The sequence below is a fragment of the Salvelinus namaycush genome, chromosome 8 (assembly GCF_016432855.1).
Source record: "Salvelinus namaycush isolate Seneca chromosome 8, SaNama_1.0, whole genome shotgun sequence".
Taxonomy (NCBI): domain Eukaryota; kingdom Metazoa; phylum Chordata; class Actinopteri; order Salmoniformes; family Salmonidae; genus Salvelinus; species Salvelinus namaycush.
Genome location: NC_052314.1, coordinates 31,987,659 through 32,012,391, shown reverse-complemented (window position 1 = coordinate 32,012,391; position 24,733 = coordinate 31,987,659). Strand labels below are relative to the sequence as shown.

The 24,733-nt window shown below is 43.4% G+C and overlaps 1 protein-coding gene across 1 annotated transcript in view; it reads right to left on the bottom strand.

Moving 5' to 3' along the window:
* Window positions 1-16,026, bottom strand: part of pbx1b (pre-B-cell leukemia homeobox 1b) — a 91,050-nt gene extending 75,024 nt beyond the window's left edge. The window contains exons 1-2 of the mRNA XM_038999642.1: window positions 15,422-16,026; window positions 14,019-14,092 (exon numbers count right to left, since the gene is read on the bottom strand). Coding sequence (XP_038855570.1) covers window positions 14,019-14,092; window positions 15,422-15,606 — 259 coding nt within the window. The 5' untranslated portion in view covers window positions 15,607-16,026. The remainder of the gene's footprint in view (window positions 1-14,018; window positions 14,093-15,421) is intronic.
* Window positions 16,027-24,733: the final 8,707 nt, after the last annotated feature.

Below are 24,733 nucleotides of genomic sequence, written 5' to 3'. Positions count from 1 at the left end.
AGATGGTATAGTGTACAGTCTATACATATGAGATGAGTAATGTAGGGTATGTAAACATAAAGTGGCATAGTTTAAAGTGGCTAGTGATACATGTATTACAAAAAGATGGCAAGATGCAGTGGATGATATACAGGTCTATGCCCAAACAGTTTGAGCTTCTACTTTTAAAGATCCATCTCTCCAGAAATAAGTCCCTCACTGTTGCCGCTTGTTATAGACCCCCCTCAGCTCCCAGCTGTGCCCTGGACACCATATGTGAATTGATTTCCCCCCATCTATTTTCAGAGTTTGTACTGTTAGGTGACCTAAACTGGGATATGCTTAACACCGCGGCCGTCCTACAATCTAAGCTAGATGCCCTCAATCTCCCACAAATTATCAAGGAACCTACCAGGTACAACCCCAAATCTGTAAACATGGGCACTCTCATAGATATCATCCTGACCTTCTTGCCCTCTAAATACACCTCTGCTGTTTTCAACCAGGATCTCAGCGATTACTGCCTCATTGCCCGCGTCCGTTATGGGTCCGCGGTCAAACGACCACTCCTCATCACTGTCAAACGCCCACAAAAACACTTCTGCGAGCATCGACCTGGCCCAGGTATCCTGGAAGGATATTGACCTCATCCCGTCAGTAAAGGATGCCTGGTTGTTCTTTGAAAGTGCTTTCCTCACCATCTTCAATAAGCATGCCCCTTTCAGCACAAAAACACCCTGTGGCGTACTGCACGAGCATCGAATAGTCCCCGCGAATGCAACTTTTCAGGGAAGTCAGGAACCAATACACAGAGTCAGTTAGAAAGCAAAGGTTAGCTTTTTCAAACAGAAAATTGCATCCTGCAGCACTAATTCCAAAAGGTTTTGGGACACTGTAAAGTCCATGGAGAATAAGAGCACCTCCTCCCAGCTGCCCACTGCACTGAGAGTAGGAAACACTGTCACCACTGATAAATCGACGATAATCGAGAATTTCAATAAGCATTTCTCTACGGCTGGCCATGCTTTCCACCTGGCTATCCCAACCCCGGCCAACAGCTCTGCACCGCCCGCAGCAACTGGCCCAAGCCCCTCCCTCTTCTCCTTCATCCAATTCCAGACAGCTGATGTTCTGAAAGAGCTGCAAAATCTGGATCCCTACGAATCAGCTGGGCTAGACAATCTGGACCCTCTCTTCCTAAAATTTTCTGCCGCCATTGTTGCAACCCCTATTACTAATCTGTTCAACCTCTCTTTCGTATCGTCTGAGATTCCCAAAGATTGGAAAGTGGCCGCAGTCACCCCCCTCTTCAAAGGGGGAGACACTCTAGACCGAAACTGTTACAGACCTATATCCATTCTGCCCTGCCTTTCTAAAGTCTTCGAACGCCAAGTGAACAAACAGATCACCGACCATTTCGAATCCCACCGTCTCCGCTATGCAATCTGGTTTCTGAGCTGGTCACGGGTGCACCTCAGCCACGCTCAAGGTCCTAAACGATATCATAACCGCCATCGACAGTACTGTGCAGCCGTCTTCATCGAACTGGCCAAGGCTTTCGACTCTGACAATCACTGTATTTTTACCGGCAGACTCAACAGCCTTGCTTTCTCTAATGACTGCCTCACCTGGTTCACTAACTACTTCTCAGATAGAGTTCAGTGTGTCAAATCGGATGGCCTGTTGTCCGGACCTCTGGCAGTCTCTATGGGGTTGCCACAGGGTTCAATTCTCGGGCCGACTCTTTTTTCTGTATTTATCACTGATGTCACTCTTGCTGCTGGTGATTCTTTGATCCACCTCTACGCAGACGACACCATTCTGTATACATCTGGCCCTTCTTTGGACACCGTGTTAACAAACCTCCAAACGAGCTTCAACGCCATACAACACTCCTTCCGTGGCCTCCAACTGCTCTTAAATGCTAGTAAAACTAAATGCATGCTCTTCAACCGATCGTTTCCTGCACCCGCCCGCCCGACTAGTATCACTACTCTGGATGGTTCTGACTTAGAATATGTGGACAACTATAAATACCTAGGTGTCTGGCTAGACTTTACACTCTCCTTCCAGACTCACATTAAGCATCTCCAATTCAAAGTTAAATCTAGAATCGGCTTCCTATTTTGCAACAAAGCCTCCTTCACTCATTCTGCCAAACATACCCTTGTAAAACTGACTATCCTACCGATCCTTGACTTCGGCGATGTCATTTACAAAATAGCCTCCAACACTCTACTCAGCAAATTGTTTATCCCATGTGTTACTCTGTGTTGTTGTTTTTGTTGCACTGCTTTGCTTTATCTTGGCCAGGTCGCAGTTGTAAATGAGAAGTTGTTTTCAACTGGCCTACCTGGTTAAATAAAGGTGAAATAAAAAATATATATAAAATATATATATATTCTACTGGGGTAACTGGCACCCCCGAGGGTAAAAAAAACTCCCCTTTTCTAAAAACAACATTTAATGAAATAACTAAAAAAGTGTAAACTGTAACCATTTATTTCCCTTTATAGATTATTCACCTAAGCATGACCTTCATCCACATACCAAATTTTTCCCAAATGTAGCTTTTTTGTGTCAGTAATTAGACAACTAGTCCTTAGGGGGGGGGGGGGGGGGGGCTAGATACCCCCTAGTACCCTATGATTTGATTGAAACAAAATACAGGTGGAAGTGTAGCTTCTTAACTCCCTCTGCTTTAAACGTTGATTATACAATAGTTAGGCTACTTACATCATTCAAGCAGAATAAGATCAAAATGCATATTCACGTGAAACTGATTGGGATCAAATGGTTGGCATACCGATGCATGGACGTTTCACACATAAAACGTGAAGAATTATCATTCACGTTTGGCAGTGATGATGGCCTAATTTATAATAATGTAGGCCTAGTTTGGTGTTTTAGGATTTAAAAAATGGAGCCACTATGTGTAGGCATATGTTACTTTTTAGATGATGCATTGTAGGCTATGTGCAATAAGAGACGGCGTAAGAAAATCACAGCGCTGATTACAGAAAGCCTAATGTATCTATCTATGACTATATAGAACTGCGGTATATATCTGTGATTGCGCAATAGGACTTTTTTATGCATTGTGAATTTACATGGAATTTTATCAATATTTTGTATCGTTTTAACGAAAAACCCCAAAACTTTAAAACATGAATAACATTTTCAATTTGTCACATCCCTACTCTGCATGAACACAGATGAAACAGTAGCAATGTTATCTGTACAATGATCAATGTCACAAGTGATGTGAAAGGTAGTCTGTTTAATCTATTGAATGCTGAAAAAAAATCCATATCCTTACAATAATTCAATTTTAGTCAAACACGGATAGATAGTTGGTCTAGGTCTGCATAGTGTATATACAATATGTAGTACAACAAAATTGGGGGCAACACTAGAATGAAAGACAGCAACGCAATCTGATGACTTCACAGAAATGGATATTATGTTTCTTTGAAATGAGGACACAAATATACACGGGAGATTGCCTTGTCTTTCACTCTGAAGGAAATACAAGCCCTATTGGGAGAGAAAGAGGTGCTCAGTTTCCTAGTCATGGGCCATACACATACATAATGTTACTTTCAGAAAAACCCACTCAAATATGTACATAATGCATACACACAACACAACACACATCTTGCTAGTGATAATTCAATGTGAGATTGAGGACAGATAATGTCACAGATCACTCTGATTACAAAATATACTCAGATGCACAAACACACACACACACACACACACACACACACACACACACACACACACACACACACACACACACACACACACACACACACACACACACACACACACACACACACACACACACACACACAACCATACACAGTCCACACACACCTCCTGCAATGTAAAGTGCCAGAGCAACTGCTTTAAAGTGTTAAATATCAGAGGCAAATGAAAAGAGAAAATCTATCATGACTGTAATGTGTCCTGATGGGAGGGGGCGATCTCCCCTGCGAGGAGCCAGGCCGGGGGGCGGGAAGGAGGGAGGGAGCAGGGTGATGTATGAAGGAGCTGGATTGGAGGTGAAAAGCGTAGCAAGACGGACGGGGAAGGCGAGGGGGGGAGAGGAGTAACACAGTCCTGCCGCCTGCAAGACTCCTGAGGGCCCAGGGCAAAAGTGGAATAAATGTTGATTAGTGTTGATTTTGTCCAACGAGCACTCTGCAACTGACAGTGGGACTAAGCTGCCGCGAAAGGCAACCATTAATCTTAGTCTGGTTTAAGTAGTGTATATTAATTTGTGTCATTTCCACTACGTGGAGAGAGACATCTTCCTCTCTCTCTCCTCTCTTTGCTCTGTCACTCTCTCTCTCTGCTCTCCCTCTCCCTCGCTCTTGCTCTCTATCTCTCTCCCTCTCTCACCCCCCCTTTCTCACCCCCCCCCCCCCCCCCCCCCCTCACCATCTCTCTCTATAACAGCTCCAGTGTTTGAAGGCTGTGATAGTAGACCGGGGCTCTGTCAGTGGTACCGTGGAAGCCTTGAGCTAGCGCCTCCTCGGAGCAGCTCCTAGCAGCAGGGGAGAGTGTATGAAATGAGATTCCGAGCCCTGCATTAAGAAAAATGAACTCCTGGGGGGTTGGTATGGCAACCGCATTCGAAAGTGCCATTGCATGTTCAATTTAATGTACATAACAAATTTGCAGATTTGATTAAATTCAGAACATATTAGAGGAAGCTATGGCAGACCAAACCTTATTGCAAACAGAGCTCTTTTAAAAGCAAGCAGAGTCAGATTTAAGCTACCATATCCCCATCTTAAAAGCAGTGGATACTGTGGTCTGTTAATTCAGTCTGGTGAGGCATGAGGGCTAAATCCAACCAAACAGCTATCCATTTGATCAATTTCATTCACCACCCTGACTGGAATATGCTTTATTTTGGAGATCACAAGCACATAATCTGCATTTTTAGTGAATAGCATTTAGCATTGCCGCTGATGCTATAATAGGAACAAATTACAGTGCTTTTAGTAGCTAGGTCACCAGCCTATGAAATAGGAGTTCGACTTATGTTAGTCATTCCACTTGTGTTTATTTTTTCTCAGGCCTCTCTGTCTTTCTGTCTTCGCTACTCACGTTCACACACAACATAGAAGGTTGCTCCCTGTTATCATCACTGGGATAATATCACAAAAAACAACGAGGGGAAAAACAACAGATCAACACGAAACAGCAAGATCAATTTCACAGTCACCACCATTGTGATGCCATTGTTAATGACCCAATCACGTCACACTAATAATTCTATGATTAAGCCCCTTAATGTGATTAACATGTATCAGTTAGGCCTCTGGTCATTTCCATAATTGATAAGGTAACTAAATGATCCTGTAAGATTGGAGGAAAAAAACACAAACCTAACATAGCATGGGACTCAATAATACGACGAATCCCTTCATACTGTGTTCATAATAACGCTACTAACAAAAAGAGGTGAAGAGCAAAGCTTTTTGAAGGCTTCTCAAAAAACGCACAATGTCACATTTTCCTACTTTGCCACTGCCTGTATTTCTGTGACTCTGTGAGCAGTAGAAGTAGAGCTTCAGCTGGATGGATGATTAAACAGAGAGATGGGAGGGAAACAGCTGTGGAGGAGAGTACAGCTTTGTGTTTCTGTTTCTCCTGTGAGTGCTGCAAGCACACACACACACGGAATGCTGCAGCATCAGCATAGAAGAATAGGCTGGATAAAAGGAACGACAAAAGCTGCTGCACGTATTAGCAACAATCCCAGCTAGTGATGGGAGGGGGATGCATATCACCGTGACACAACACTCTGAGTAGACATTTACATCCTCCTGCATTGATAGGAAGGAAAATAAACTGTTACAGGCTGCTAGTTAACATTAACTCTGAACAGGCCCCGGCCTAGCCTATGTCAGCATCCCAAATGCTGGGGCCCTGGTCAAGTAGTGCACTATAGAAGGAACAAGGTGCGTTTGGGAAACACACTTTACATCCCATACCAAAGTGACACCAGGGGGATTTAGATACAGAGAGAACTGATATGTCAACATTAATCTTTCGACTACCATCAGTTTGGCATTGGCAATACACTTAGATACACACTCAAAATACACTATTGTGCTAATCTTCAAAAAAACACAAAATACTGTATATACATTCAAATTGTTAATTCCTATGAGTTTCTATACCACATTGGTTTTCGAAGGTAAAATTAATATGATATTTTCTTCTGTGGATCATGACGGCTGACATAAATTGTTTATATGACGATGGTGTGCTATAGTGTGTAGGGTTCTGAATGGACTCTACATTCTCTAGTAAAAATAGGCAGATGCCAAGCCATCTGAATGGACTGACAACTCAATGTAATGTACTGTACAATACACCTATCTATAATCAGATCTCTGGCTCATTTCACCCACGTCAAATATTACTCCGCTGCCCTCTGTAAAACACCCCATTTTCACCCTTCAAAAAATAACATTACATCATTCCACTAGACATTTTTATAAATGGAGCATCCCCCAGGCGTGAAACCTTACACTATTCAAACACGGGCCACCAGAAAACTAGCCTTTTGTTGAGGTTGAGAGGGAAAAAAACTAAACAGCCAGTCAGAGCAGTAGGGATGCGTCTCAAATGGCACCCTACTCCATATATAGTGCACTACTTTTAGTAGTCGGGAACAAATGTTGGGCGTGCCATTTGGGACACACACTAGATTTACTGAGCGAGCATCTCAGTCACAGAGAGGTTGTTTGACACTGGTGGAGATTTATGACGTTGCTGAGGTGTTTACAGAAGTCAATTAGTTTTCGAAAATGTTCTAAAGCACAATTTTCGATGTCAACCGTTTGCTTATCAAAAGGAGAAGGACAGTTCTTTAGATCAGTTCTAAAAACAAACTGTGGAAATGTTTTTAAAACATGATTGAAACATATATTTTTGCAATCTTCTACATTCAGGTTTTGTGATTCATTCATTTTGTGTTTAAGATAGGAAATTAATGATACTTAAAATATGTTATTTCTTTTAAAAACCCTGATGTTAGATTGAGTTGTGTTACATTTGTATATGTTATAATGCGTTGAGTTTGCAGAAAGTTAAGGTTTCATGGCACAATAGCATTGGAGTCAAATTGTTTGGGTATATTTGTGGAAAGTACCCTGTGCCAAAACCTCTTATTGCATGGTTCTGGGTGGGTATTGCTGGGACATGTAGCCTACTGTCATAGACAAGACCCTAAGACTAAATTTAACTTATCTTCCTTACTCTGACTGTACTTCAAAGTGACCTTAGGGGTAAGTGGTCAAACAATGTTTAGTTCTAAGAATCTATGAAAGTAAATTAGACATTTTCTTGTCTCTTTTTATAACGTATTACAGACAGAGACACACACACACACACAGACACACACATGCACACACGGTAGGCCTTTTAGTGAACAGCAGCATTCCTTTCAGTAGAGAAAGACAACCAAAACATGCAGTCAAGGAGGGAAAAAATAAACCAGTGTCTGTGAGAATTTTAAAAAAGAAAAAGAAAAGAAAGATGCCTGGCAGGGGGAAAAATCAACTGTTCGATCTTCTTCTCCTTTCCTGTGGGGTGTGAGCTGAGCACAGAATTGTGCTTGTTTATAGTGAGCAGTCATTCTGCTAGGCACCGTTCGCTAACCACACCACACCGCAATATCCCAGTACAAATACACAGAGTCGGTCAGGAGTTCAGGCACTGGCTTAATCAGCGCTGCCTGCCTGTCCTGCCTCCCTGAGCATGGCATTATATCCTGTCCTGACTCCTGCAGGTGATGTCAGTTGCTCTGGTACTGGGGACAGTCAGAGACGTAAAACGCGTAGTGGAGATTGAGGGGAAAGATTTCCATTTGCTGAAACCAAATTCCACGAATATTGATATATTCACAAAATCAAAAAACTGTGAATGAAGGTTCTGACTAAAAACTAGGCCACTTTTCATTTAATAAAAACAAATATAATGTAATGTGCTATATGCACTTATATCAATTCTTAGCACTCAAATTTTGCTATGACAAAATTATACAAATAAATAAATGTTACAATAAGATATTAACAAAACAGTTATCCTAAGTGAAAATCATGTGGTGTAAAAACCAGACTACAAAATAGCCTTTCTAATGCATCTGGTGCATTCATACATATTTAATGGTTAAAAACAAGACAGATTCCAGAGCTGCAGCAGCAGAGGTCTGTGCAGTCAGTAGGTCCTGCGCTGAGCTTTATTTACGTTAAGACCTAACAGTAACCGTGCTCACCGACAAACCGGCTCAACCCTACACAGCCTCGCTAGGGCTAGTCTGTAGTCTGTACTGTGGCAGGTAGAGTCGTAATAATGTTTTTAAAAACAGGTCGGCTCTTTTTACATGGAGAATCATCATAACGTTTTTAATACTTTGGCACCCAGCCAAGAGGACCCAGTCGAGTTTTACTCGACAGAGATATACTCCAGGTTTCAGCAGCAGACATTTCCCAAAAATATTATCAAAACTACTGGTGACAATTTAATTCTAACACCTTATACAGCAACACTAGGGAGCAGATGAAACAATGTCTCACACAGTATATAAAAGAGTAGAGATGTACAAAACCATCTATCTTCTACATCCATATATCTATATTCACTTGATGTAATGAACCCCAATGTTCTCCACCCACAGTGGGTATGTTTAACTAAACCTCCTCTGAGAAGAGGGGGTCAGAGTCAGAGTATTCTCCTTCAGGAGAAACAGAAACCTGGGCTATTGGGTTGTTGGGGTCGTAGCCGGCTTAGAGCGAGACTGAGAGAAAATAAGCACAGGGTGCACAGCACTCCCAGCCAGGACCAGATCCAAGTTACTTTGTGCTCCATGCAGAGACGAACTTTGGATGAACTCAGAGAAACGCCAGGGAGTAAAACACTATGCATAACTGTGCCACTCACTCCCCCTCCAAAACCCTACCGAGAGAACAGAGAAAGGAGAGAGAGCCAGCAGGCCTCAAAAGCCCCCCTGCTCTCCCGAGACACTGGCCAGATTGAGAGTGAGCTACATGGGGCAGAAGGACTGGGTTGGTGGGAGGGTGGAGGTGGAAGGTGGTGGCCTCTATCTATCTACCTATCTATCTATCTATCTATCTATCTATCTATCTATCTATCTATCTATCTATCTATCTATCTATCTATCTATCCAATTTTATTTAATGCACTAATGACAATGAAACACAGTGGACATGCTTCCATATTAAACGCACACAGCGATAGAATCTCAGTAAATCTAAGTGCAAATTTAAATGAGTCCCTATTCCACGCCATGTCTTAGAAAGGGAAAATATTGGACAAGACACAGTGCCTATAGAAAGTCTACAAGGCCCCTTGTATTCATTAACGTTGTATTGTGTTACAAAGTGGGATTCAAATGGATTTAATTGCAATTTTTTGTCAACGATTTACACAAAATGTAATGTCAAAGTGATTTTCTTTTTGTTGGTACGATTAATGAAAAATATAACCCCAATATAGTACATGCTAGAAACACCTCTGGCAGCGATTACAGCTGTGAATCTTCTGGGGTAAGTCTCATACGAGCCTTGCACACCTGGAATGTGCAATATTTGCCCATTATTCTTTTCAGAATTCTTCAAGCTCTGTCAAGGTGTTGGGGATCATGGCTAGACAGCAATTTTCAAGTCTTGCCTTAGATTGTCAAGCAGATTTAAGTCAAAACTTTAACTTGGCCACTCAGAAACTTTCACTATCTTCTTGGTAAGCAACTCCAGTGTAGATCTGGCTTTGTGTTGTAGGTTATTGTCCTGCTGAAAGGTCAAATCCTCTCCCAGTGTCTGGTGTAGAGCAGACTGAAGCAGGGTTTCCTCCAGGATTTTGCCTGCGCTTAGCTCCATTCTGTTTCTTTTCATCCCAAAAAACTCCCCAGTCTTTGCTGATGTCAACCATACCCATAACATGATGCAGCCACCACCATGCTTCATTCACCATAAGGAGGCAGTTACTCAGTGATGTGTTGTGTTGAGTTTGCCCCAAAGATAAGCCTTTGCATATAGGCCAAAAAGTGCACTATTTTGCCATGTTTTTTGCAGTATTACTTTAGTGCCTTGTTGCATACATCCAGTATAAGCATTTTTTGGAATATTCTGTATATTTTTATTCTTATTTTCCCTCTGTCATTTAGGTCATTATTGTGGAGACACTACAACGTCATTTTTCTTCCATTACAGCCACTGAACTCTGTAGCTGTTTTAAAATCACCAATGGCCTCATGGTGACATCCCTAAGCAGTTTCCTTCCTGTCCTGCAGCTCAGTTCAGAAGTACGACTGCATCTTTGATGTGTCTTGGTGGTTTAATACATCATCCACAGCATAATAATTAACTTGACCATGCTTAAATATATATTCAATGTCTGATTTGTTATTGTTACCCATCTACCAATCACAGCCCTTCTTTAAGGCTTTTGAAAAGCTCCCTGGTCTTTGTAGTTGTCTCTGTGTTTGAATTTCAATACTTGACTGAGGGACCTTACAGATGCTATATGTATTGGGAACAGAGGAAGGGGTAGTCATTCAAAAATCAGATCAACCAGGGGTGGCTCCTCAGAGGAGGAAGTGGGGGACCATCCTACTCAGTGAATTTTATAAAAATATAAATAGTGAAACATTTAAAAAGTTATCCTTTTTAGATAAAACTATACAAAATATATTCACGTCACGAAATAACTGATTAAAACACACTAGCAGTGCGCTCTCGGAGCGCACACTAGATGCTCGGGCCTAGCAGTAGGGTTGATTCGAGCATTCTGGCCTTACAATGGCAGTCAAGCACCCAAGCTAACGTTGGCTAGCTTTCTAGCTACTTCCAGACACAAATGACCTCACTCTGACCATTTTACTCGCCCTAGCAGAGCTGGTAAGGCAGTTTTCATGTTATCCAGATCAGTGGTAGAAAAAGTACTAAATTGTCATACTTGAGTAAAAGTAAATATATCTTAATAGAAAATGACTCAAGTAAAAGTGAAAGTCATGCAGTAAAATCCTACTTGAGTAAAAGTCTAAAAGTATTTGGTTGTAAATATACTTAAGTATCAAAAGTAAATGAATTTGCTAAAATGTACTTAACTATCAAAAGTTAAAGTAAAAGTATAAATCATTTCCAATTCCTTATATAAAGCAAACCATACGGCACAATTTTCTAATTGTTTCTTTTAAATTGATGGATAGACAGGGGCACACTCCAACACTCAGACATAATTTACAAACGAAGCATTTGTGTTTAGTGAGTCTGCCAGATCAGAGGCAGTAAGGATGACCAGGGATGTTCTCTTGATAAGTGTGTGAATTGGACCATTTTCCTGTCAAATTGTAACTAGTACTTTTGGGTGTCAGGGAAAATGTGTGGAGTAAAAAGTACATTCTTTTCTTTAGGAATGTAGTGGAGTAAAAGTAAAAGTTGCCAAAAATATAAATAGTAAAGTACAGATACCCCAAAAAACGAAATAAGTGGTACTTTAAAGTTTTTTTCTTAAGTGCTTTACACCACTGATCCAGAGTGTTGGTGACTGTAACTGTGCTGCTGGCAACAATTTAATTACGTTTTTTTGCCGACGTTTACTGACACCGAGCATGTTCAACGGGTGTTGAGCGCTTGTAAAGTCATCATCAGTTATTCTGCGCTCTGGTACACTCAGATGAATGAGAGTGCTCTGAAATCAGAGTAGATAGCCAGAGTGAATATACGAAAGCACCCGAATGTCCATTGAGAACACACAACGACTATACCACACAGCTAAGCTAAGAATGACGGGAATAATCACGTCAATAAACATTGGGTAGTTAGATAGCATATAGTTAATATGCTGGTAAGTTGATGTATTAGTAGCTAAATAACGTTAGGTAGCTAGCTAACATATCGGTACATACTGCTGTAATGATATATTATGTGGTTCGTAAGGATAGAGTAGCAAACAAATTGTTAGCCAACATAACGTGTAAGGTAACTTATTTGAAAAGTCATTACTTTATTACATTGCTCAACATTTTCTTAACATTTGTCATAATTAGTTAAAGCAATTAATTTGTATCCGCACTCATACTTCGGCTGCATATTTTCTGCCATTTTCTTCAAATTTGAAAACGATGTGAAGCCACGCCCATTTTCTGAAGAATTGCATTATGGGCCCTAAAAGCACTGAAATAGTGTCCATAGTTGGTATACTTCGTATTTTGGAGAATGTAGTATGTATGACATCCGGGAATTTTTGGCATACAAACTATATCCATACTATGACCAATAAGCATACTATATACTCAATTTACATCACAAATAGTCAGTGCAGTTTTTTTTTTTTACCCCTTTTTCACCCCAATTGGTAGTACAGTCTTGTCCCATCGCGGCAACTCCCATACGGACTCGGGAGAAGCGAAGGTCGAGAGCCATGCGTTCTCCGAAACACGACCCTGCCAAGTTGCACTGCTTCTTGACACACTGCTCGCTTAACTCGGAAGCCAGCCGCACCAATGTGTCGGAGGAAACACCGTACAACTGGCGGCTGTGTCAGCGTGCATGCACACGGCCCGCCACAGGAGTCGGTAGAGCGTGATGGGACAAGGCCATCTCTTCCGGCCAAACCCTCCCCTAACCGGGACGACGCTGGGCAGATTGTGCACCGCCTCATGGGTCTCCTCAAGCACTGCGATGCATTGCCTTAGACCGCTGCGCCACTCAGAAGGCCCCATTGTCAGTCACCTTGATTCATCCAATTTGGTTTGGGACCTGTGCACCTACGTTATAAACTTTCATTTGTAGGCTAGGTTGTAGCAACCACATGATGGGTATAGGGCAAATTCGAGTATCATATAGTAACCTAAACCTATCGGTGTTACATTGAGCTGGGTGAATGGAATATGAATGACAGTGATCCAATATGATATAATAGAAATAAGACTGCTCGTAAAAAAATTGGCCTCCTAATGTAAAACGGCACTGATGTCAACCCTTATTATTTCACACGGAGTGAGTCCATCTACCTTATTATGGGATTTGTTGAGCCAAATTTGACTTATGAACTAAGTTCAGTTTGCCTAAACAAAGGGGGTGAATACTTATGCAACAACTATATTTTAGTCATTACATGTTTATAAGTGTGTGAACATTTGTAGAATTTTATTTTCACTTCGACATTATGGAGTATTTTGTGCAGATCAATGACAAAAATGTACAATTAAATATATTTCAATCCCACTTTGTAACACAACAAAATGTGAAAAAAGTTCAAGAGGGTGTATACTTTCTATAGGCACCGTACTTTATATACACACTAAACAACGCTGAATTCTATCTGTGCCAATTTCAGAAATGTCAAGGCGAAAAGGGGATTGTATTCTGGAAAGAGGACGTATGTTATGCCTCTCCCTAAGCCTAATGTCACTGCATCTGCTCTTGGTGAAATTATTCTAGCGACAAGGTCTCTCACAACAGCACAGACAAATGAAAAAACAGACACAAGTGAATTAAATGAGACACACTCAGCAGAGAGACTTGACAGCTAACACACAAGGGGGGAAAATGATGATGCAGATGGTAATTTAGCGCTCAGATGTTTGACACAATAATTGATAAGGATTTCCAATGTAGTAGCACTGACTGTAGGCCTACATAGTGTGTAACAGCATAAAATGGATTACACGACAACACAAGGCAAAAACACAAGTATAATAAACCATTTGTATACCTCATATGTAATTCAAAGCACATCGAAAAACGATCATGCATGTCCTGCAACAAGTTTGTGGATAGGAATGGCTGTGAATTGAAAAACGTGCTTTCGGTGAAGCCATTTCTGAGTCCTATGCGCGCATCAGAGCGCACACAATATATCCCCTTTACGTGGGCTTCTGTAGCCAATAGTATAAATAGTTTCCCTTCAAATTGTGCAGGCTAGGTCTATATTTGATGTGCAATCAATATCTTACCAGTAGATAACTTTATTAAACGCATTGGGCCTACCTGTCTTTTCTTTGATTTCACACAAGACGTTGAAGAGAGCAGGCTTCATCCTGTGGCAATTCAAGGCGTGTTTCCTAAAACAAAGTCAATAAAAAAATGATCGTAAATCACAAAAGTGTTATATCTTAAAAACATATGTAAGCTATAACGGGTTTATTGAAGCATGGGCCACAAATTATGGAGACTGGCAATTGTGTGATACAATTGCGCATCGCATCAACCTTTTTCTGATAGCCTGATGTGTTTTTTATATCCATGCTTAATTTCAAAAGTAAAATAGCATATGTACTATTTAAAAATGACAAATTAATATGTATAGGCCTATTATTATTAATAATGCTATTATTATTATTACTGGACGCAAGTAAAGAAAGTAAACTAGAATATATGGCTACTTGTTACTGCCTAAAAATATCATGCAAAAAATCATGCTGAGTTATGGACTGATTGAGCAACAATACCAACAACAATTTATACAACAGCTTTGAAGATGTATTTTTGTTGTTTAGAAAGGTAAAGTTTTATCAACAATTATTATATGTCTTGTTTGTTGTTGACTTTGTATAAATTACAGTCATGTATATTGCAGTGAAACAGGCGACAGCGGAAAAGGTTGTCCAAAGAGTTTAATAGCATTTTAACAGATTCCTCTCTGCTCCTCGTTCTCGACGATGTAGGCTAAACACGCGCGCCGTGCCCGTCTGAGCACTTCTCTTTAGCGTCTGAGTCAACAAAATATGTAATAACAGAATGCAAATTATTTTCTGCAATTACTATCAATAGCCCATTGTATTTACCATGTAAATAACAAATGATAACCTAATAGTTTAGTCTCGATTTATATTAGATTTAAGGCTATGCCTTATCAGTTATATTTTGCCTGGAGTGACAGAGAGAGCTGTGTTTGCACAAAAGTTCATCAAAATGATGATGTTGTCAATCAATGTGATGCTTGTTATTTTGATGACGAATCGCATGCACAAACTTGAGATGTCAAATTTGCGAGTCTTTATTGATTTGTCAGTAGTGTGAAAACACTTTGAATCTATAGTTGCAGCCTGTAGACTAAACTGCTGCAATTTTACTGTGTATAATTTCTGGAAAGTCAGGAGGAAAATGATCTGTTTTCTAAATATTAATAATAATAGAACTTCAAAGTGTACATTTAGTAACTGGTGCACTTTGGATGTCATCATTTTTCCAAATGCCCGCTTGCCCGCGTATCATTATTGTAGGCTGTTGGGCGCGAAAACCGAATTATTTTCAATTCATCAATATAATATTTTTCACTAGAAATCTGACTTTCTTGAAATGTCTTATTATCCATCGTTATTGAATGCATAGAGTAGTTTGCCATAACGATTCGCTGTGCATTTTGACCAGGTAGGTCCCGAGCACCTTACCTAGCTTGAGCTTCGTCCAGACTTTGATCTGTGATGGTCATTATTTGCTGTAAAATGTCTCCAATGTCCTGTTTTCTCCCATCGCCGTCCGTCCCTCCGGTGCCTTCCATATGTTGAGACAAGCCGGGATGCCCTGCCATCCCTACTCCCGCATGAGAGTGCATCAACCGCGGCTGCTCGTCCATCTCTTACGATCTATTTGCTCTCACCTATGTGTCAATCTCGCAAAAGAGAATCCTTAACAAATTCCGACAGACGTTTTATCTTGCCTACACAGGTTTAGGGTTCCACGCCGTGGTTCGCTTTCCTGCGCTCCTGAGTTCCAAGACCCAGAGTCGGAGGGGAAGAGAAACAAGCCCTCTCTCTCCCTCTCTCTGCTCTCCCAGCTGGTCAGAACTGAACGTGAAATCTGATATGAAATACTCCCTTTAGCAGATCAGACTGTGCGTGGAAAAGATAAACTGTCTTCAACTACAACATTGGAATCTGTATGCGTCTTCCTTTCATGTGTCAGAGCCTGTGTCTTCCCGAAACACAATCACTTTTTCTCCGAGAGACTGGGCGGTATCGAAGGAGGGTTTTGGAAACCTGAAGTGCAAGCTATTTCGACTTATTCCATCCGCTTGCTTTTGCTGAGTAGCCTACAGTACGGCACGGTAGTCACTGAAAGGCAGCACATAGCTAGAGTATGAAAGTGAGACTCCGCCTACGCGAAATTATTGGGAATAGAGACCATTTAGCCCCACCTTGAGGTGCCTCTCGTGAAACTTCAATCATAGCGCTGTGTGAAGGAGGGATGCAGGAGATGTTGCCACAGATGTTGCCACATGCAAGCACTGGGAGCAACCTGGTTTCAGAGCATTTCGTATTATTATGTACGTTAAACCAAGATATGTAAATCGTATGATTTGTTACGCATTGCAAATCCTACAAAGTGTTGTGAATTTCCAAAACGCATGATATGTTATGATCTCCAATTTGTTGTGTCTAACATTAGCTAGGTGGCTAGGTGGAACACGTTAGCTAGCCGGCTAATGTTAGCTAGGCTAGGGGTTATGGTTAAGGGTTAGGGTTAAGGTTAGGAGTTAGGTTAAAAGGTTAAGGTTAGGGGAAGGGTTAGCTAAAAGGGTTAACCTTTTCACATGTACCAACAAACGGGTGTGATCCTTCTACAGTGGTCCCTGCAGCTTACGCTCAAACCGGGTATGATTAAAATGCTTTTTTAGAACGTCCAGTTTCGATTGACGCAGCAGTGAGCATTTGAGCTAGCCACACAGAAACATTTTGCACAATCACAGTCCTTACAAAGTTATGTCCTGAATATGACCAGTTTATTTTTGGATGCAACCCAGCTAGCAATGAGGAATCGGCCCAGAAGCAGCTCTATTCCAGGGGGCCGGAATTGATTGAATCGGCCCGGAATTGGGTGTCAGACTCGGCCCAGGATCAAAATGAATGACTGCCCAGAATCGGCCCAAGTACATCGGGCCGTTTCCGTCTACAGGAATTCAGTCGACTTTGCCAGCATCTTACCAGAATCCCCCCAGAAGCAGCCCGATGCAAATGTAAATAAATGTATACAAAATTACCAGATTTAGAAATTGTAAATATTGCTATTATACATTTTATGCATACAAATTATACCCATCCACCCCCCCAAAAAATGGAAACACTGTACACCTGGTGACCGTGTCAGCCTGAATGCTCCTGGCCCGCCACAGGAGTTGCTACAGTGCGATGGGACAAGGACATCCCGGCCGGCCAAACCTTGACCTTACTCGATGACGCTGGGCCAATTGTGCATCGCCTCATGGTTCTCCCGGGTCGCTGCCGACATGGGTATCACACTAGCATCTGTAGCAACGCAGTTTGCACCGCGATGCAGTGTCTTAGACGGCTGCGCCACTCGGGAGGCTCCATCCACAAAGTTTTGAATGTTTATCAATTGCCTTGTACGAAGTATCAAAATACTAAAATACTACTTAAACAGGACTCTTAAAGAATTGAATTTAAATGTTAATTGTATTTTTTGATCACAGAAACAATGAGAAAATGTGGGGGGGGGGGGGGAAATGAAATGTTATATAAAGCGGTCCGTGTAATCATCTACCAGAGAGTAGCCCCAATCGGCCCGGGACCCTAGTAATACATTTGGGCCAGATAACTCACTCTGGAATTGTTCCGAGCCCCAAGTAATACATTTGGGCCAGATAACTCACACCGGAATCAGCCGAACTCAATCCCCGCATCCTAGCCATAAGTAATACTGCCTAAGGCGGCCCAGACTCGGGCCACATGAGTCGGCCGAGTCTGACTCTCAGCCGAGTGCCCCGACTCTCAGCCGGAATTGCCCCAGATCCACTGTGCTAGCTGGGAATGTTCAGACATTCACATTATAACATCTTTGGTCTGACATATGTTTAAGTGACACCCAGAATGCATTGTATCATGTCAATAAACATGGCGCTACACATAGCTGGCAAATAGCTTAGCATTAGCTCATTATAATCAGTGCAACAAAATACCCCAAAAGTATTTTACACACATCATAGGTGTCCATTCCAATCTATGCAATTTTCAGAATGCATTATTTGTCACCAGTACTTGAAAATGTGAATAAAACTATAAATACATTATGCTCCATACATACATTCATACATACATACATACATACATACATACATACATACATACATACATACATACATACATACATACATACATACATACATACATACTGTATGCTACAGTACAAACGACAACACGCTATTGTCACGCCCTGGCCTTAGTATTCTTTGTTTTCTTTATGTTTTTTAGTTAGGTCAGGGTGTGACATGGGGAATGTATGTGTTTGTAGTGTCTAGGGGTGTTGTATGTGTATGGGGCAGAGTAGAGTAATGTTGTCTAGTTATGTCTATGGCTGCCTAGATTGGTTCTCAATCAGAGACAGCTGTCATTCATTGTCTCTGATTGGGAGCCATATTTAAGGCAGCCATAGGCAGTAGGCTTTTGTGGGGTGTTGTCTATGTCTATGTTCTATGTTGCAGTTGTGCACTTAGTTCTGTTTAGCTTCACGATCGTTTGTTTTGTTCATTTTGTAAGTGGTTGTTTTTTCCTTCATTAAAGAAGATGTATTTTTCACGCGCTGCGCCTTGGTCCTCTCTCTCTCACGAAGACGATCGTGACAGAACACCCCACCATCCATGGATCAAGCAGCGTGTGAGGAACCAGCAACAGGGAAAAAAAAAACAGGACTCGTGGACATGGGAGGATGTTTTGGACGGAAAGGGTTGCTACACATGGGAGGAGATCCTGGCTGGAAGAGATCGCCTCTCATGGGAACAGCTGGAGGCGATTAGGAGAGCAGAGGCAACCGGAGAGAGGAACCGGAGTTATGAGGGTACACGACTAGCAAGGAAGCCTGTAAGTAAACCCCAAAAATTTCTTGGGGGGGGGGGCTAGAAGGGAGAGTGGCGAAGTCAGGTAGGAGACCTGCGCCTACTCCCTGTACTTACCGTGGAGAGCGAGAGTACGGGCAGACACCGGGTTACGCAGTAGAGCGCAGGGTGTCTCCTGTACGTGTGCATAGCCCGGTGCGGTACATACCAGCTCCTCGTATCGGCCGGGCTAGATTGAGCGTTGAGCCGGATGTCATGAAGCCGGCCCAACGCATCTGGCCACCAGTGCGTCTCCTCGGGCCGGCTTACATGGCACCAGCCTTACGCATGGTGTCCCCGGTTCTCCTACATAGCCCGGTGCGGGTTATTCCACCTCCCAGCACTGGTCGGGCAACGGGGAGTATACAACCAGGTAAGGTTGGGCAGGCTCAGTGCTCAAGGGAGCCAGTACGCCTGCACTGCACGGTCCGGTATTTCCGGCCTCCCCGCTCCAGCCCAGTACCACCAGTGCCTACACCACGCACCAGGCTTCCAGTGCGTCTCCAGAGCCCTGTTCCTCCTCCACGCACTCTCCCTGTGGTGCGTGTATCCAGTCCAGTGCCTCCAGTTCCGGCACCACGCATCAAGCCTCCTGTGCGTCTCCAGAGCCCTGTACGCACTGTTCCTTCTCCCCGTACTCGCCCTGATGTGCGTGCCCTCAGCCCGGTACCACCAGTGCCGGTACCACGCACCAGGCCTATAGTACGCTTTGAGAGTCCAGTGTGCCCTGTTGTTGTTCCCCGCACTAGCCTGAAGGTGCGTGTCTTTAGCCCGGTACCTCCAGTTCCGGTACCACGCACCAGGCCTACAGTGCGTCTCAGCCGGCCAGAGTCTGCAGTCTGCCCAGCGGCGCCTGAACTGCCCGTCTGCCCAACGGCGCCTGAACTGCCCGTCTGCCCAACGGCGCCTGAACTGCCCGTCTGCCCAACGGCGCCTGAACTGCCCGTCTGCCCAACGCCGTCTGAACTGCCCGTCTGCCAAGCGCCGCATGAACTGCCCGTCTGTACTGAGCCTTCAAAGCCGCCCGTCTGCCATGAGCCTGCAAAGCCGCCCGTCTGCCATGAGCCTTCAGAGCCGCCCGTCTGCCATGAGCCGCTAGAGCCTTCCGCCAGACAGGAGCCGCTAGAGCCTTCCGCCAGACAGGAGCAGCCAGAGCCTTCCGCCAGACAGGATCAGCCAGAGCCTTCCGCCAGACAGGATCAGCCAGAGCCTTCCGCCAGACAGGATCAGCCAGAGCCTTCCGCCAGACAGGATCAGCCAGAGCCTTCCGCCAGACAGGATCAGCCAGAGCCTTCCGCGAGCCATGACCAGCCAGAGCCGTCAGCGAGCCATGACCAGCCAGAGCCGTCAGCGAGCCATGACCAGCCAGAGCCGTCAGCGAGCCATGACCAGCCAGAGCCGTCAGCGAGCCATGACCAGCCAGAGCCGTCAGCGAGCCATGACCAGCCAGAGCCGTCAGCGAGCCATGACCAGCCAGAGCCGTCATCCAGCCATGACCAGCCAGAGCCGTCATCCAGCCATGACCAGCCAGAGCCGTCAGCGAGCCATGACCAGCCAGAGCCGTCATCCAGCCATGACCAGCCAGAGCCGTCATCCAGCCATGACCAGCCAGAGCCGTCATCCAGCCATGACCAGCCAGAGCCGTCATCCAGCATTGAGCCATCATCCAGCCAGGATCCGCCAGAGCCAGCCAGCCAGGATCCGCCAGAGCCAGCCAGCCAGGATCCGCCAGAGCCAGCCAGCCAGGATCCGCCAGAGCCAGCCAGCCAGGATCCGCCAGTCAATCCAGTGTTGCCTCTCATTCTGGTGTTGCCTCTCATTCTGGTGTTGCCCCTCATTCTGGTGTTGCCCCTCATTCTGGTGCTGCCCCTCATTCTGGTGCTGCCCCTTAGTCCGGTGCTGCCCCTTAGTCCGGTGCTGCCCCTTAGTCCGGTGGGGTTAATTTGGAGGGTGGCCATTTGGAGGAGGCTACCAAAGCGGGTATTGACAATGGTGGAGTGGGGGCCACGTCCCGCACCCAAGCCGCCGCCATGATGGGGCCCACCCCATACCCTCCCCTTTCTATTTCAGGTTGTGCGATCGGAGTCCGCACCTTTGGGGGGGGGGGGGTACTGTCACGCCCTGGCCTTAGTATTCTTTGTTTTCTTTATGTTTTTTAGTTAGGTCAGGGTGTGACATGGGGAATGTATGTGTTTGTAGTGTCTAGGGGTGTTGTATGTGTATGGGGCAGAGTAGAGTAATGTTGTCTAGTTATGTCTATGGCTGCCTAGATTGGTTCTCAATCAGAGACAGCTGTCATTCATTGTCTCTGATTGGGAGCCATATTTAAGGCAGCCATAGGCAGTAGGCTTTTGTGGGGTGTTGTCTATGTTCTATGTTGCAGTTGTGCACTTAGTTCTGTTTAGCTTCACGATCGTTTGTTTTGTTCATTTTGTAAGTGGTTGTTTTTTCCTTCATTAAAGAAGATGTATTTTTCACGCGCTGCGCCTTGGTCCTCTCTCTCTCACGAAGACGATCGTGACAGATATACAGAAAATAAGGCACTTATTTTGATAGGAACGCACACATGTCCAAAGCTTTTATTTGTAAAGAAAACAACAATGCAACAATGCGAGCGTCAGCCAGAAAATGTGCCAGTTCGTGCAAGACTGCGCAAATGTCTGCATACTTGATGTGCAGAAAAAATGGGAAAGGGCTCTTCTAGAAGAGGGAAGTTTGTCTAACTCAGTAAAGCCTCAAACATAAATTGTCCTCAACACTGAAATGGGATACTTCTATGTGAATTAATGAGGAGGCAGAACACACCTCAATTCAAACTGTTGTTAGAAAATACAACTTGTTTGAAAATAATTGTAAATTGACAAGTTGAAACATAGCCTATAGATAATTAATAGGTAGCCCGTGTTAACTGTCCTGTTGCGTAACAATCACATTTTGGACAGTGAGTGCATTCTTACTTCACGTGCATAAAACAACTTACGCTGGGGCGACCGTTAGAGATATTTGGACTCGCGTGTGAAACGTTTAAGGTTAGGGGAAGGGTTAGCTAACATGCTATGTAGTTGCAAAGTAGCTAAAAAAGTAGTAAGTCGTTACGAAGTTTCTAAAATGCTAAAGTTCTCCGTGATGAGATTCCAACACACAACCTTTCGGTTACTAGACTTTCTCGTTATACACCCGACCAACCAACCTCCTTTAATTTTTGACTTAAGTAATCATCTGTCTTATGTAACCATACCAAATGTAACATGTCATGCTAATTCGAGTGTCCTGGATATACTTTTGCTATGTTACGTCTAGCCTATGAGACTAGGCTGTTCAGAGTGGCAACCATGTGATGGATAGAACCTGAACTACAAATAAATAATAGTGGTTGACACAAGAGGTCTGCTGTATTTTTCCCCTCTGACCACAGACGTGTCTCCATTTTCTCTCCACACCAGTCCATTTCATTTCCCCTGCCTGTTGCCAAGGTAGCCTACATGAATCAAAACAATTGACAATCCCCTTCATTTAGGAAAATTATTAGATAGATAAGGTAGGCCTACTTATTTAAATATTAACACCAGAGAAGAAGAATCCACCTACTAAGTAGAATGATCACACTGAAATACAATAGAGGCAACATTTTAATAACAACATTACCATAAGTTATTCGTATTTAATTTGATACAATGTAACATTTTATTTAGAATAGCCTATAACCATGCTTGTATCTGTGCAAATTTACACTTGCATTTTGGTGCACTGAGACTACACACTGCTCTCACATTGTTTGTTAGTTGTTCAGGTAGGTAGGTCTACAGTGCTGTCTGTATGTTGGAGGGCCCCGCATGGCTGGGTTTGGCTGGGTGCTCCTAATGTAAGCCGGTGACCCATGGTGCGCAGCCAAGCAGTAAGGCCCGCGTGCGTCTGGCCAGGCTGAAAAGTGCCCTTAAGGCCCAGGCTGCACAGCACAGGGCTTTGTCCCAAATGACACCCTATTCCCTATATAGTACACTACTTTTGACCAGAGCCCTATGGGGAATGGGGGGCATTTGGGACGCAACTCACAGCACAGCCCTCAGTCCTTTAGTACCACTCCTCCTGCTGCTGTAGTGGGCATACACAGCTAAGGGAGGATGCTAGGGGGAGAGCCAAAGCTCTCTAGTGTGGAAGTAAAGTATGAACAATGCTGTACTATTCAGAAAGCTAGATTTGCACTCAGGTTAAAAAGGGAGATTTTTAGGAATTGAATAGAATGGAATAGAATACTCAGGTAGGCGAAAATTGTCTAGAGTAACAAACCACTTCATTTTTCAATCAAATCCGACATGTTCCCTAGAACCCAACCGTGTTCTAAGCTGAATGTGCTGTGTCATATATTTTTCTTGACTATCATCGGGTCAGGGGGTTGTTTTTATAACAAGAATAACATATACAGTACAATCAAAAATATACAAATGAGCTGAGCCCATTGGAATACAGCTGTTTAGCATATCAAGTTTGAGCTGTATGTCAGACTCTCTTCTCCCACAGTCCCAGGTGAAGCCAGCAAGCTGCAGTTGTATCCTTGAGCTTGGTACTGTCTCTTGCTGTGTGCACACACAACACACAAACAAACACACACACACACACACACACACACACACACACACACACACACACACACACACACACACACACACACACACACACACACACACACACACACACACACACACACACACACACACACACACACACACACACTCTCTCTCTCTCTTACTCGCCTCAGCTGCCTCTGAGTCAGTGGCTATGTAAATAGAAGTCAGAATATGTATGATGTAGAAGGGGTAAGTGTAGCAAGTTTTCCTGCCATCTGCTAAGTGAGAGAAAAATGAGAATACCTGAGGGGGTGTATGTTGTTGCAGCACCAGACATCCTTACACTAAGTAACATCTGCCGAGCTCTCTTATCAGCCAAGACATTTAGCTAGCTAAACATATGCTGATGTTATTCTATTCTGTTCTATGCATGGCCACAAGACACATTAACCAATAATACATTCTTATTTACAGTTTTTTCTGAGTGCTTAGGCACTATCTTTGAAACTATAGGCTATTTTTACAAAACTCTACACACTCAAACCAGCAAAACATTATACATCTCTTGCAAAAGCAAACATTCTTGAAAAACTCTTCAAACTCTTTAAATAAATGGTGTTGTTGCGTCAATACAGTACACACAAACCATAATTTGAATAAGCACACAAAGCACCAACTACATACTGATAGTATAAATTATTTTTTTCTGTGTGCAGGGAATGGCTGTTTGCAATAAGGTTTTGTCATACATGTAGTAAACACACATACACAAAGGTATCCGAATGTGTAAAGTACAGATGTGTATACCGAACGTAACACACTGTCAATACAAATAAGGGGGAAAAGTTAGATATTTTTTCTCTCAAAATGTTCTAACACTCCTCAAACAACAGTGCAGTAGAAGAAAACAAAAACATTTGACTAGAAAAAATAGAACAGAAGAAAATGAGGCTACATCTCTTCTTCTTTGTGGGTCTGTCCATAAGACTTCATCCACATCACATGCGATGTTGTCTTGAGCTAGGCAGCGTGGGAAGTATCGCCTGGAGTGCCGTATCCAGGCTTGGCATGACCCCTGATCCATGTCTCCACAAGCCTCCTCCATTGCCTGTAGAAGGGGCATGCGTTCGTGGGGCTGGCGATCATACACCTTCCAACGCCATGCAGAGAAGAATTCTTCAATAGGATTCAAGAACAGAGAGTATGGGGGAGATTGAGTGCGATGAAAAGTGGGTGACCTGTGAACCAATTGCGAACCACAGCAGCCCGGTAGAAACTAACATTGTCTCAGATGATAACGTAGCTGGGCT